This window comes from Pseudophryne corroboree, chromosome 4, assembly GCF_028390025.1.
Source record: "Pseudophryne corroboree isolate aPseCor3 chromosome 4, aPseCor3.hap2, whole genome shotgun sequence".
In the NCBI taxonomy this organism is placed as follows: Eukaryota; Metazoa; Chordata; class Amphibia; order Anura; family Myobatrachidae; genus Pseudophryne; species Pseudophryne corroboree.
The window spans coordinates 875,691,893-875,706,968 of NC_086447.1; the positions used below are offsets into that span (position 1 = coordinate 875,691,893).

At 48.1% G+C, this 15,076-nt stretch overlaps 1 protein-coding gene across 4 annotated transcripts in view; it reads left to right on the top strand.

Annotated features, from left to right (window-relative positions):
- Positions 1 to 15,076, top strand: part of KIF6 (kinesin family member 6) — an 873,149-nt gene that overhangs the window by 462,193 nt on the left and 395,880 nt on the right. For all 4 annotated transcript variants that reach the window (XM_063918838.1, XM_063918839.1, XM_063918840.1 and 1 more), the window contains exon 14: positions 853 to 955. In XM_063918838.1, coding sequence (XP_063774908.1) covers positions 853 to 955 — 103 coding nt within the window. The remainder of the gene's footprint in view (positions 1 to 852; positions 956 to 15,076) is intronic.

Here is a 15,076-nt window from a genome sequence, read left to right on the forward strand (position 1 = left end):
AAACAGCATTGTTGCTGGGCAATGCTTCTAGCGACGATTCCATTCGCACAGCCGTTCGCAAGGAGATTGACAGAAAGAGGGCGTTTATGGGTGTCAACTGACCGTTTTCTGGGAGTGGTATGGAAAACGCAGGGGTGTCCAAGCGTTTGCAGGGCGGGTGTCTTGACGTCAATTCCGGGACCGGACAGGCTGAAGTGATCGCAGCGGCTGAGTAAGTTCAGACCTACACTGAAACTGCAAAAAACGTTTTCGTCCCGCTCGCCTGCACATGCGATCGCACACTTGCAAAGCGAAAATACACTCCCCCGTGGGTGGCGACTATGCGTTTGCCCGGCTGCAAAGAGTAGCTAGCGAGCAATCAACTCGGAATGAGGGCCTTAATCGGATCTCAAAAACAGCATCTTATTGGCTATCGGCTCTCACGTAATTTAGATAGCCAATAACATCAATCCGGATAAATCCGAATTTGCGCTAGTTTTGCGAAAACAACAGAGTAAATCCGAACCTGCTCATCTGTAATGTGAACCTAGTGACTGCTCCTCTCCCCCGTCTCTCCACCATCCTGTAATGTGCAGCAAGTATGATCTGTTCTGGCAGTAATAATAAGTTGTATCAGGTGGCTAAGTAGTCTGTGAAACTTAATGCCAACATATGGGCTGGCAGGCCATGCTGGGACTTATTGTTCCGCTATAGCTGGAGAACCGGGTGTTGCCCAAGCTTACTCTCTAGCATAGCTTGCATTTATACAGTATGTACGCGAGTATTTTGTTTTATGAGTATTAAACACATTTGTATCATTCAGCCTGCAGTCCAGAGTAAATGCTAAGTATCATGTTTTCTGTCTGTCTGCAGGAGAACAGATGTCTTTGGGTCGCCAAGAAGCATTTGAAATTTTCAAACGGGATTATCCAGACAGGTTCAGCATTGAAGACAACAAAGCCCTGCTTAGGAAGAGGTACAAGTGGCTGCAGAAGGAATGGGGGGGGGGGGGGATCTAAAACTTAAATGCACTATCTCCAAAGTTTGTTTTAATTAAGTTTCCTAGTTCTGTCACAGTCTGTGAATAGAGTGGCTTACTTTTACGGGATCCAGGATCCCGACGGTTGGGATCTTCCTGGTCTGCCCAGACCGGACTGAGAAGGTCCCTTTAGTAAACATGAAGCCACGCAGGGATCACGGAATTATTGTAATGATGGTTGTTTTTCTGATTTAATCCAAATTTTATTGGTTACAGATTAATTCCAGTGCCTGAAATCTGAAAATATTTGCTATATAAAAAGTATAAATACATTTGGCAGTTTTTTTTATGACAAACTTGCTTTATATGGTAATATCTGGTGACTGTGTCCTAACACAAGCTTGTGATGTCTTGCACGGTTTATAAGAGCTTTCTGATGTGCTGCCTTGTGATGCCATAATGTTATACTGCTGCATGATTATAAAAACAACTTAATTTTGTCCTTTTTTATCATGTATTGTTCCAGTGGCGTAAGTTTATCCCAGTTGCCCGGAGGCAAGAAAAATATTGGTGTCCCCCCCCCATATATCATCCATGAGCCAATAAGATGCCGTTTTGAGATCCGAGTAACACCAAGTAAAACCGAACCCGCTCATCTCTAATTCTAACTATATGAAGCTACTACAAAACCGTTGCAACTAGGCAGATCTATGTAGGGGTCCAACCACACACTACATAGATCTGCTCAGTCACTCACAATGCTGATTATTTCTCTGACAATTATTTTGCAAGTGCCATATCCAGGATTAAACCCCACAACCTATTACACTGGAAGCATGCACCTTACTGATGGAGATATCTGCTGTTGCATAGGAAGTATGAACATTTTTACTATATGAAGTTACGTGTAATTGTCTGAGAAATAAATTCATATAGTTAGAATTCTCATGCTTCCTTTATAGGAGCAAATAGCTTCATCAGTAAGGTGTCTGCTTCCAGTGTATCTAGAATAAAGAGGGTGTGATTTGTAAGGTGCAGTGACTAGTGGGGAAGTCGGCTATGGAAGAGATACCGGCTGCTGTCAATTAACTTAATTGATTAATGTTGCTGAACACATGGAACAGAAGGAGAGGAGCCCCCCCTTCAAAGCAGGAGCCCGGCGGCAGATGACTCCGTTGCCTCCCAGAGTTCTGCCTCTGTATTGTTCTACAATACTGTGTTCAATGGCTGGGGATAGGAGCCAGCTGCAGATTTTACACAGCTCCTTTCCCTGTGGGTACTAATTCTTCGGACTTGCTGTACTTACGTACATAGCTGAATCAGGCCCTGTGTATTTTATTCAGGCCAGTTTAATGTCCAACTCTACATCAGCCCCATAATGTGTGATCATGATAATCCTAGACACGGCAGCTCACTGGTGAAAGTGTTAATGTCCATCCAGCATGAACGACCACGGGAATATTGTGTTTGGCTATATAAGGAATAGCTATGGGTGGCAGCCATGCTTAGTCAGGAGAGACGCACACAGGAAATCCGCACTGTGCTCTCTGGGGAATGTACGGTGGCAGTATGTGACTCGGGCATCCACTGACTCATTACTTCACCTTGGCCAAAATGCTCTCTGAGGTTTCCTGTTACAAAGCAGAATGTAAATCCTATTTACCTTGGACCAGATGCGGCATTTCAGGATCAGTCCATAAATAATGAAACATTCTGATTCAGAGTTCGGAGCAAATCCAGCTGACGGATGTAAATTTGCATCTGGATGAACTTTGGTGCAGTGCAAGTGGCAGATGCCTTGTGTTTTATGGTCTGCTTTTACAAGTGGCACGTAAATACTGGGCGCATTAATTTTTACACTGTGATTGAGTGTTTAACTGTGATGTCCCATAATTTACTTACCCACAGATGGCTGCCAGCAGCACTCATATCATGGACCTACTGCTCATGTAACATCTGAGACTGTGATACAGTACTAGCGTCAGGTCTGCTATTAGTGCTGGGTAATTGCAGATTCAGTATGTTCATTTTATTCAACATATCCTTCATCTTTACACCAATTCTAAGTAAACCCCATGGGCTGTGGCCAGAGAAAGTAACCTCTTATAGTTCCATGCGCAGTTGCGCACCATATATAATTTCTCTAACGTCCTAGTGGATGCTGGGGACTCCGTCAGGACCATGGGGATTAGCGGCTCCGCAGGAGACAGGGCACAAAAATAAAGCTTTAGGATCAGGTGGTGTGCACTGGCTCCTCCCCCTATGACCCTCCTCCAAGCCTCAGTTAGGTTTTTGTGCCCGTCCGAGCAGGGTGCAATCTAGGTGGCTCTCCTAAAGAGCTGCTTAGAAAAAGTTTTTAGGTTTTTTATTTTCAGTGAGTCCTGCTGGCAACAGGCTCACTGCATCGAGGGACTTAGGGGAGAGAAGTCAACTCACCTGCGTGCAGGATGGATTGGCTTCTTAGGCTACTGGACACCATTAGCTCCAGAGGGATCGAACACAGGCCCAGCCATGGAGTCCGGTCCCGGAGCCGCGCCGCCGACCCCCCTTGCAGATGCCGAAGATGGAAGAGGTCCAGAAGCAGGCGGCAGAAGACTTTTCAGTCTTCCTGAGGTAGCGCACAGCACTGCAGCTGTGCGCCATTGTTGTCAGCACACTTCACACAGCGGTCACGGAGGGTGCAGGGCGCTGGGGGGGCGCCCTGGGCAGCAATGTATAATACCTTTTTATGGCTAAAAAATACATCACATATAGCCCTTGAGGCTATATGGATGTATTTAACCCCTGCCAGATCTCACAAACTCCGGAGAAGAGCCCGCCGAAATAGGGGGCGGGGCTTATTCTCCTCAGCACACAGCGCCATTTTCCTGCTCAGCTCCGCTGTGAGGAAGGCTCCCAGGACTCTCCCCTGCACTGCACTACAGAAACAGGGTAAAACAGAGAGGGGGGGCACTTTTTTTGGCGATATTACTATATTTAAGCTGCTATAAGGATACAACACTTATATAGGGTTGTTCCCATATATATTATAGCGCTTGGGTGTGTGCTGGCAAACTCTCCCTCTGTCTCCCCAAAGGGCTAGTGGGGTCCTGTCTTCAATAGAGCATTCCCTGTGTGTCTGCTGTGTGTCGGTACGTGTGTGTCGACATGTATGAGGACGATGTTGGTGTGGAGGCAGAGCAATTGCCGGTAATGGTGATGTCACCCCCCAGGGAGTCGACACCGGAATGGATGGCTTTGTTTATGGATTTATGTGATAATGTCAGCACATTACAAAAATCAGTTGACGACATGAGACGGCCGGCAAACCAGTTAGTACCTGCCCAGGCGTCTCAGACACCGTCAGGGGCTGTAAAACGCCCTTTACCTCAGTCGGTCGACACAGACCCACACACGGACACTGAATCTAGTGTCGACGGTGAAGAAACAAACGTATTTTCCAGTAGGGCCACACGTTATATGATCACGGCAATGAAGGAGGCTTTGCATATCTCTGATACTACAAGTACCACAAAAAGGGGTATTATGTGGGGGGTGAAAAAACTACCTGTAGTTTTTCCTGAATCAGAGGAATTGAATGATGTATGTGATGAAGCGTGGGTTAACCCAGATAGAAAAGTGCTAATTTCAAAAAAGTTATTGGCATTATACCCTTTCCCGCCAGAGGTTAGGGCGCGCTGGGAAACACCCCCTAAGGTGGATAAGGCGCTCACACGCTTATCAAAACAAGTGGCGTTACCGTCTCCTGATACGGCCGCCCTCAAGGATCCAGCTGATAGGAGGCTGGAAACTACCCTAAAAAGTATATACACACATACTGGTGTTATACTGCGACCAGCCATCGCCTCAGCCTGGATGTGCAGTGCTGGGGTGGTCTGGTCGGATTCCCTGACTGAAAATATTGATACCCTGGATAGGGACAGTATTTTACAGACTTTAGAGCAATTAAAGGATGCTTTTCTTTATATGCGAGATGCTCAGAGGGATATTTGCACTCTGGCATCGAGAGTAAGTGCGATGTCCATATCTGCCAGAAGAAGTTTATGGACACGACAGTGGTCAGGTGATGCGGATTCCAAACGGCATATGGAAGTATTGCCGTATAAAGGGGAGGAATTATTTGGCGTCGGTCTATCGGATTTGGTGGCCACGGCAACTGCCGGGAAATCCACCTTTTTACCTCAGACCCCCTCCCAACAGAAAAAGACACCGTCTTTTCAGCCGCAGTCCTTTCGGTCCTATAAGAAGCGGGCAAAAGGACAGTCATATCTGCCCCGAGGCAGAGGAAAGGGTAAGAGAGGGCAGCAAGCAGCTCCTTCCCAGGAACAGAAGCCCTCCGCGGGTTCTGCAAAGCCCTCAGCATGACGCTGGGGCTTTACAAGCGGACTCAGGAACGGTGGGGGGTCGACTCAAGAATTTCAGCGCGCAGTGGGCTTGCTCACAGGTGGACCCCTGGATCCTGCAGGTAGTATCTCAGGGTTACAGGTTGGAATTCGAGAAGTCTCCCCCTCGCCGGTTCCTAAAGTCTGCTTTGCCAACGTCTCCCTCAGACAGGGCGACGGTATTGGAAGCCATTCACAAGCTGTTTTCTCAGCAGGTGATAGTCAAGGTACCCCTCCTACAACAGGAAAAGGGGTATTACTCCACGCTATTTGTGGTACCGAAGCCGGACGGCTCGGTAAGACCTATTCTAAATCTGAAATCTTTGAACCTGTACATACAAAAATTCAAGTTCAAGATGGAATCACTCAGAGCAGTGATAGCGAATCTGGAAGAAGGGGACTTTATGGTGTCCCTGGACATAAAAGATGCTTACCTGCATGTCCCAATTTGCCCTTCACATCAAGGGTACCTCAGGTTCGTGGTGCAAAACTGTCATTATCAGTTTCAGACGCTGCCGTTTGGATTGTCCACGGCACCTCGGGTCTTTACCAAGGTAATGGCCGAAATGATGATTCTTCTGCGAAGAAGAGGTGCCCGAGGGGTCTCGGCATTACAACTCTGCCGAGCAGCTACATGGTCGGGGGAGAACACGTTTGTAAAATTCTACAAATTTGATACCCTGGCTAAAGAGGACCTGGAGTTCTCTCATTCGGTGCTGCAGAGTCATCCGCACTCTCCCGCCCGTTTGGGAGCTTTGGTATAATCCCCATGGTCCTGACGGAGTCCCCAGCATCCACTAGGACGTTAGAGAAAATAAGATTTTACTTACCGATAAATCTATTTCTCGTAGTCCGTAGTGGATGCTGGGCGCCCATCCCAAGTGCGGATTGTCTGCAATACTTGTACATAGTTATTGTTACAAAAAAAATCGGGTTGTTCTTGTTGTGAGCCGTCTGTTCAGAGGCTCCTACGTTGTCATACTGTTAACTGGGTTCAGATCACAAGTTGTACGGTGTGATTGGTGTGGCTGGTATGAGTCTTACCCGGGATTCAAAATCCTTCCTTATTGTGTACGCTCGTCCGGGCACAGTATCCTAACTGAGGCTTGGAGGAGGGTCATAGGGGGAGGAGCCAGTGCACACCACCTGATCCTAAAGCTTTATTTTTGTGCCCTGTCTCCTGCGGAGCCGCTAATCCCCATGGTCCTGACGGAGTCCCCAGCATCCACTACGGACTACGAGAAATAGATTTATCGGTAAGTAAAATCTTATTATTTGCCAGCGCTGTGCATTTTACAGGACACTTAAGTATTCTACCTGTCACTGGGACAGTGTTAGTTAAGAAAGAGTGCATACATTCAGGGTTGTGTGGTACAAACACCCTGTGATATACATCCAGTGTTCACTGTGCTTTATTATATCTATTGTTGACACATATAGCTATACTGAGTATTACTTTGTATTGCTAGTCCAGTGCAGTTTTATGGTGCATAATTTCTGCATGGTACGCTTGTGACTATATGTGTGTGTGTGTGTGTGTGTGTGTGTGTGTGTGTGTGTGTGTGTGTGTGTGTGTGTGTGTGTGTGTGTGTGTGTGTGTGTGTGTGTGTGTGTGCGTGCATGTAGCTGCTGCGTGGCTGGCTTATTGGGTATTTCACTCAGCATGCTATTCCTATATTCCATAACCTGTGGGGGCTAAGTGTATCAGGTTTTCTGTATAATATAGGATTTTTTTCACAAGATATAGTCACCCTATATATCTCTTGGATTACCGGTAATTGTGCTGCCACAGTCACACTTCACGGGGAGTTCTTGCTAGGTATATTGCTGCTACGAATTGTACCAGGTTGCCCAATATTATGCTTACTATTATGTCAGCTACAAGAGGTAACGGAGCTGGGGCTTTTCCCACACTGCGTGGTGATGACGCTGCAGACATCTTGGAGGAAAATTTGGCAGCAGAGAGTTCAGGTTCAGGGGTTCCTTACCCCCCCAGTGGGTCCGTAGCACCGGGGGCAACAAATGACCCACCTTGGGCTACCTTTTCCACGCTATTAAACACGCTTGTAACTAAATTGGCACACCCTGTGGGACCACCTGTGCCATTGCAGCAGTTTATGGTCCCTGCTATTAATCCGCCATGGGCAGATCAAATCTCTACTCAGTTACAACATTTGAACCGGTCACTGACTAAATCTAAGTGTCACTCTCGCACGCCTAAGACTATGTCATCTTCTAAACGGGCCATTACCTCCTCCCAATCCACTGTTATCCCCGACACGTCCTCTGAGGAGGATGGTGCATATACTGATCCCACAGACACTGACTCAGATGTTTCTGATGGGAAAGGGAAGTCATTGGTGGATGTCCCTGATCTGATTGAGGCTATTAGGCTCATTCTTCAGGTGTCTGATGATCCTGAGCCTGAGGCTGTCTCTAAAAAGCCGGATAGGTTTAAACATAAGAAGGTGGTTAAACAAGTTTTACCTCATTCTGAACACCTCATTCTGAACATTCTTGACATACGTCAGGAATCCTGGGAAAATCCGTGGACAAAATTCACACCAAATAAGAGACTATCTCTCTCTACAGAGATATGTACGAATTGGGAATGTCACGATCCGGGTATCTGGACGCCATTACTTACCCTTCAGATGCCTCCTAAGGCTGGCTCAGCGTTCCAGGACCGGATCCCATCTGTTATACTGATGTCCACATTCCTGCCTCCTCTCCTGTCACTCTGAGACGCGGTCACCGCAACGCCTGTTACATCCGGAATGGCGTCTCCCGCGGCCTCCGCCGCTGTTCCTGAGTTTCTACATGTAGAATGTCAGAGTGGTGATTACGTCAGCCGCGGCCTCCGCTGTGCCCGCGTGGTTAGGTGTGCACTTATCAGTCTAGCGTCTCCTGTGGCCGGCGCTGCCATTATTGTTTTCTCTGACGTCCTAGTGGATGCTGGGAACTCCGTAAGGACCATGGGGAATAGCGGCTCCGCAGGAGTCTGGGCACATCTAAAGAAAGCTTTAGGATCACCTGGTGTGCACTGGCTCCTCCCCCTATGACCCTCCTCCAAGCCTCAGTTAGATTTCTGTGCCCGACGAGAAGGGTGCACACTAGGGGCTCTCCTGAGCTCTTTGTGAAAGTTTTAGTTTAGGTTTATTATTTTCAGTGAGACCTGCTGGCAACAGGCTCACTGCATCGTGGGACTAAGGGGAGAAGAAACGGACTCACCTGCGTGCAGAGTGGATCGGGTTTCTTAGGCTACTGGACATTAGCTCCAGAGGGACGATCACAGGTTCAGCCTGGATGGGTCCCGGAGCCGCGCCGCCGGCCCCCTTACAGAGCCAGAAGAGCGAAGAGGTCCGGTGAAATCGGCGGCAGAACACGATCCTGTCTTCAGATAAGGTAGCGCACAGCACCGCAGCTGTGCGCCATTGCTCTCAGCACACTTCACACTCCGGTCACTGAGGGTGCAGGGCGCTGGGGGGGCAGCGCCCTGAGACGCAATAAATCGATAAAAACCTTATATGGCTAAAATAAATGCATCACATATAACTCCTGGGCTATATGGATGCATTTAACCCCTGCCAAAACATACAGAAAAACGGATGATAAGGACTCCTCAGCACACTGGCGCCATTTTCCCTCACAGCTCAGTTGGAGGGAAGCTCTCTGGCTCTCCCCTGCAGTCACTACACTACAGAAAGGGGTTAAAAAAGAGAGGGGGGCACAAATTAGGCGCAGTATAAACAATACAGCAGCTATAAAGGGAAAAACACTTATATAAGGTTATCCCTATATATATAGCGCTCTGGTGTGTGCTGGCAAACTCTCCCTCTGTCTCCCCAAAGGGCTAGTGGGTCCTGTCCTCTATCAGAGCATTCCCTGTGTGTGTGCTGTGTGTCGGTACGTTTGTGTCGACATGTATGAGGAGAAAAATGATGTGGAGACGGAGTAGAGTGTCTGTAATAGTGTTGTCACCCCCTAGGGGGTCGACACCTGAGTGGATGTACTGTTGAAATTGCGTGACAGTGTCAGCTTTGTATAAAAGACAGTGGTTGACATGAGACAGCCGGCTACTCAGCTTGTGCATGTCCAGACGTCTCATACAGGGGCTCTAAAGCGCCCGTTACCTCAGATACAGACGCCGACACGGATACTGACTCCTGTGTCGACGGTGAAGAGACAACCGTGATTTCCAATAGGGCCACTCATTGCATGATTGATGCAATGGAAAATGTTTACACTTTTCTGATAATATGAATACCACCAAAAAAAAGGGGTATTATGTTTGGTGAGGAAAAACTTCCTGTAGTTTTCCTAAATCTGAAAAATAAAATGAGGTGTGTGATGATGCGTGGGTTTCCCCCCGATAACAATTGATAATTCTAAAAAGTTATTGGCAGTATACCTTTTCCCGCCAGAGGTTAGGGTGCGTTGGGAAACACCCCCTACAGGGGATAAGGCGCTCACACGCTTGTTAGAACAAGGGCTCTACCCTCTCTTGAGATGGCCGCCCTTAATGATCCTGCTGATAAAAAGCAGGAGGGTATCCTAAAATGTATTTACACACATACTAGTGTTATACTGCGACCAGCAATCGCCTCAGCCTGGATGTGCAGTGCTGGGTGGGCGTGGTCGGATTCCCTGACTGTAAATATTGATATCCTAGATAAGGACAGTATATTATTGCCTATAGAGCAATTAAAAGATGCATTTCTATATATGCATGATGCACAGCGGAATATTTGCCGACTGGCATCAAGTATAAGTGCGTTGTATTCTACCAGTAAAGTGGTCAGGGATTCCAAACGGCATTTGGAAGTATTGCCTTAAAAAAAGGGGATGTACCCTAGGTCGCCTCTCAAAATAAGACGCCGTATTATCAGGCGCAGTCCTGGTTGGCAAGCGGACAAAAGGGTTCCTCTTTTCTGCTCGTGACAGAGGGAGAGGAAAATGGCTGCAGAGATCAGCCAGTTCCCAGGAACAGAAACCCTTTTCCGCCTCTGCCAAGCCCTCAGTATGACGCTAGGGCTTTACAAGTTCAGGCACGGTGGGGGCCCGTTCTCAGTGAATTTCAGTGCGCAGTGGGCTCACTCGCAAGTAGACCCCGGGATCCTTCAGGTGTTATCTCAGGGGTACAAAATTGGAATTCGAGACGTATTCCCCTCGCCGTTTCCAAAAAGTCTGTTTTACCGTCGTCTCCCGCTGACAGGGAGGCAGTTTTGGAAGCCATTCACAAGCTGTATTCCCAGCAGGTGATAATTAAGGTACCCCTCCTGCAACAGGGAACGGGGTATTATTCCACACTATTGTGGTACCGAAGCCAGACGGCTCGGTGAGACCGATTTTAAAATCTAAAATCTTTGAACACTTACATACAGAGGTTCAAATTCAAAATTGAGTCACTCAGAGCAGTGATTGCAAACCTGGAAGAAGGGGACTACATGATGTCTCGGGACATCAAGGATGCTTACCTTCATGTCAAAATTTACCCTTCTCACCAAGGGTATCTCAGGTTATGGTACAGAACTGTCACTATCAGTTCAGACGCTGCCGTAGGGAGGGTCCACGGCACCCCGGGTCTTTACTGAAGTAATGACCGAAATGATGATATTCCTTCAAAGGAAGGGAATTTTTAGTTATCCTTTACTTGGACGATTCCCTGATAAGGGTAAGATCCAGGGAACAGTTGGAGATCGGTGTAGCACTATCTCAGGTAGTGTTGCGGCAGCACGATTGGATTCTCAATATTCCAGATTCGCAGCTGGTTCCGACGACTTGTCTTCTGTTCCTAAGGATGATCCTGGACACAGTCCAGAAAGAAGGTGTTTCTCCCGGAGGAAAAAGCCAGGGAGTTATCCGAGCTAGTCAGGAACCTCCTAAAACCAAACCAAGTCTCAGTGCATCAATGCACAAGGGTTCTGGGTAAAAATGGTGGCTTCCTACGAAGCAATCCCATTCGGCAGATTCCACGCAAGACTTTCCAGTGGAACCTACTGGACAAATGGTCCGGGTCGCATCTTCAGATGCATCAGTGGATAACCCTGTCACCAGGGACAAGGGTATCCCTCCTGTTGTGGTTGCAGAGTGCTCATCTTCTAGAGGGCCGCAGATTCGGCATTCAGGACTGGATCCTGGTGACCACGGATGCCAGCCTGTGAGGCTGGGGAGCAGTCACACAGGGAAGGAATATCCAGGGCTTATGGTCAAGCCTGGAGACATCACTTCACATAAATATCCTGAAGCTAAGGGCCATTTACAATGCTCTAAGCTTAGCAAGACCTCTGCTTCAAGGTCAGCCGGTGTTGTTTCAGTCGGACAACATTACGGCAGTCACCCACGTAAACAGACAGGGTGCCACAAAAAGCAGGAGGGCAATGGCAGAAGCTGCAAGGATTCTTCGCTGGGCGAAAAACCATGTGATAGCACTGTCAGCAGTTTTCATTCCGGGAGTGGACAACTGGGAAGCAGATTTCCTCAGCACGACCTCCACCCGGGAGAGTAGGGACTTCACCCAGAAGTCTTCCACATGATTATAAACCGTTGGGAAAAACTCGACAGGTATTGCGCCAGGTCAAGGGACCCTCAGGCAATAGCTGTAGATACTCTGGTAACACCGTGGGTGTACCAATCAGTGTATGGGTTCCCTCCTCTGCCTCTCATACCCAAGGTACTGAGATTGATAAGATGGAGAGGAGTAAGCACTATATTAGTGGCTCCGGATTGGCCAAGAAGGACTTGGTAACCGGAACTTCAAGAGATGCTCACGGAGGATCCGGGGCCTCTACCTCTAAGAAGGGACCTGCTTCAGCGGGGACCTTGTCTGTTCCAAGACTTGCCGCGGCTGCGTTGACGGCATGGCGGTTGAACGCCGGATCCTGAAGAAAAAAGGCATTCCGGATGAAGTCATCCCTATCCTGATCAAGGCGGGAAGGATGTAACCGAAAAACATTATCACCGCATTTGACGAAAATATGTTGCGTGGTGCGAGGCCAGTAAGGCTCGACGGAGGAAATTCAACTGGGTCGATTCCTACATTTCCTGCAAACAGGAGTATCTATGGGCCTGAAATTGGGGTCCATTAAGGTTCAAATTTCGGCTCTGTCGATTTTCTTCCAAAAAAGAACTAGCTTCAGTCCCTGAAGTTCAGACGTTTGTTAAAGGGGTACTGCATATACAGACTCCTTTTGTGCCTTCAGTGGCACTTTGGGATCTCAAGGTGGTTTTTGGGTTCCAAAAGTCACATTGGTTTGACCCACTTAAATCTGTGGAGTTAAAATATCTCACAGAAAAAGTGGTCATGCTGTTGGCTATGGCCTGGGCCAGGCGCGTGTCAGAATTGGTGGCTTTATCCTGTAAAAGCCCTTATCTGAGTTTCCATTCGGACAGGGCGGAATTGAGGACTCGTCCTCAGTTTCTCCCTAAGGTGGTTTCAGCGTTCACCTGAACCAAACCTATTGTGGTGCCTGCGGCTACTAGGCACTTGGGGGACTCCAAGTTGCTAGACGTTGTCAGGACCCGGAAAATATATGTTTCCAGGACGGCTGGAGTCAGGAAATCTGACTTGCTGTTTATCCTGTATGCACCCAACTAGCTGGGTGTTCCTGCTTCTAAGCAGACTATTGCTCGTTGGATTTGTAGTACAATTCAGCTTGCACATTCTGTGGCAGGCCTGCCACAGCCAAAAATCTGTAAATGCCCACTCCACAAGGAAGGTGGGCTCATCTTGGGCAGCTGCCAAGGGGTCTCGGCTTTACAACTTTGCCGAGCAGTTACTTGGTCAGGAGCAAATACGTTTGTAAAATTCTACAAATTTAATACCCTGGCTGAGGAGGACCGGGAGTTCTCTCATTGGGTGCTGCAGAGTCATCCTCACTCTCCCGCCCGTTTTGGGAGCTTTGGTATAATCCCCATGGTCCTTACGGAGTTCCCAGCATCCACTAGGACGTCAGAGAAAATAAGAATTTACTTACCGATAATTCTATTTCTCGTAGTCCATAGTGGATGCTGGGCGCCCATCCCAAGTGCGGATTGTCTGCAATACTGGTACATAATTATTGTTACCAAAAAATTCGGGTTATTGCTGTAGTGAGCCATCTTTTCTAGAGGCTCCTCTATTATCATGCTGTTAACTGGGTTCAGATCACAAGTTGTACAGTGTGATTGGTGTGGCTGGTATGAGTCTTACCCGGGATTCAAAATCCTTCCTTATTGTGTACGCTCGTCCGGGCACAGTATCCTAACTGAGGCTTGGAGGAGGGTCATAGGGGGAGGAGCCAGTGCACACCAGGTGATCCTAAAGCTTTCTTTAGATGTGCCCAGACTCCTGCGGAGCCGATATTCCCCATGGTCCTTACGGAGTTCCCAGCATCCACTACGGACTACGAGAAATAGAATTATCGGTAAGTAAATTCTTATTTTAATTCCCACATGGATTACAAACCAAACTTCCCTCCAAGTGTCTGCATGGGCGCAGCCATCTTGGATTCTGTCATCTGTTCATTTCCACCAATCTGCTGTTTGCAATGTTAATCTGCATAATTGCCTAGCCAATCCCTTCCTTGCTGCAGGTATAAGTAATCTGTGCCTGAGCAAGGAAGGCGTCAGTGCTTTGGTTGTCAAACCTAGTTCCAGTTTGTCTCTCTCCTGTGGTTGTTTCCCAGGTTCCAGCTCCTATCTCCACACTTCCACTAAAGAGACCCGCACCAGCATTTCCACCTGCGGTGTAGCCTGACTCTCCTATCCATTTGGACTCATCTGCTTCCAGCCACAGATCCACCTGCTTACAGCATCCAGCTTCCAGCAGAGGTCAGCTCTTCTTAAAGTGCCGGTACCCTTTTCTGCAGATTACCATTCACCTTTGGTATTATTATTTCACCGCTCTCAAACTCCACACATCATTCCATATTTCATCGCTCTCAAGCTACATTTATTATTTAACTGGTTCCAGCCAGTATCCACTCCGTGCCAACATCAGTCTGGTTCCAGCCAGTACCCACAGCAGCCGTTTTATCCACAGCAGCCCAGCTTTTCCTGGACCACCAGCTGTCACGATCCTGGGCTATCTCCATTGCTACAGTCGGGCCTGGTAAGGACTTTCCAACTAGAAGATTATAAGAACTATCTCACACTACCAGAGCCCTGTGGCCCTTGCCATCCTGTAGTACCCAGGAACTGTATTTATCCTCTGCTGATTTTTATGTTTTCTTTTTACTGCTACTGTGTTACGGAGTATGTCCTAATAAACATCATTGACTTTTATCCTGGTTGTCGTGGTCACGCCTTCGGGCAGTTATTCTACATGTTACTTACATGTCTAGGGGTCTGATACAACCTCCCAGGTTCCGTTACATCTCAGCCCCTACAACTGAGGCTGCCTCCCGTCAGCTCAGGCCCTCAGTTGTGACAGGGAAACTCCTCCGCCTGTAGATTCTCATGTGGCGCGCATGGTAGTTTCCTCTGCTCTGCCAGTAACTACCGGCTCCTCTCTGAAGGAACCGATGGATAGACGTGTGGAGGGTTGTTTGAAAGCGATTTACACCCTAACGGGGGCTGTGCATAGGTCAACCATTGCAGCAACATGGGCTGTTGTGGCGTGGGCTCAGGCGCTTGAGGCGGAGCTGCCTTCCAAACGCATCTGAGCATGCTCGACAATGTCTCTCTTATATTACCACGGACTTCTCTGTACCTTAAGGAGGCGGCCTCCGATGCCGGGGTGCTGGCAGCCAAGGCT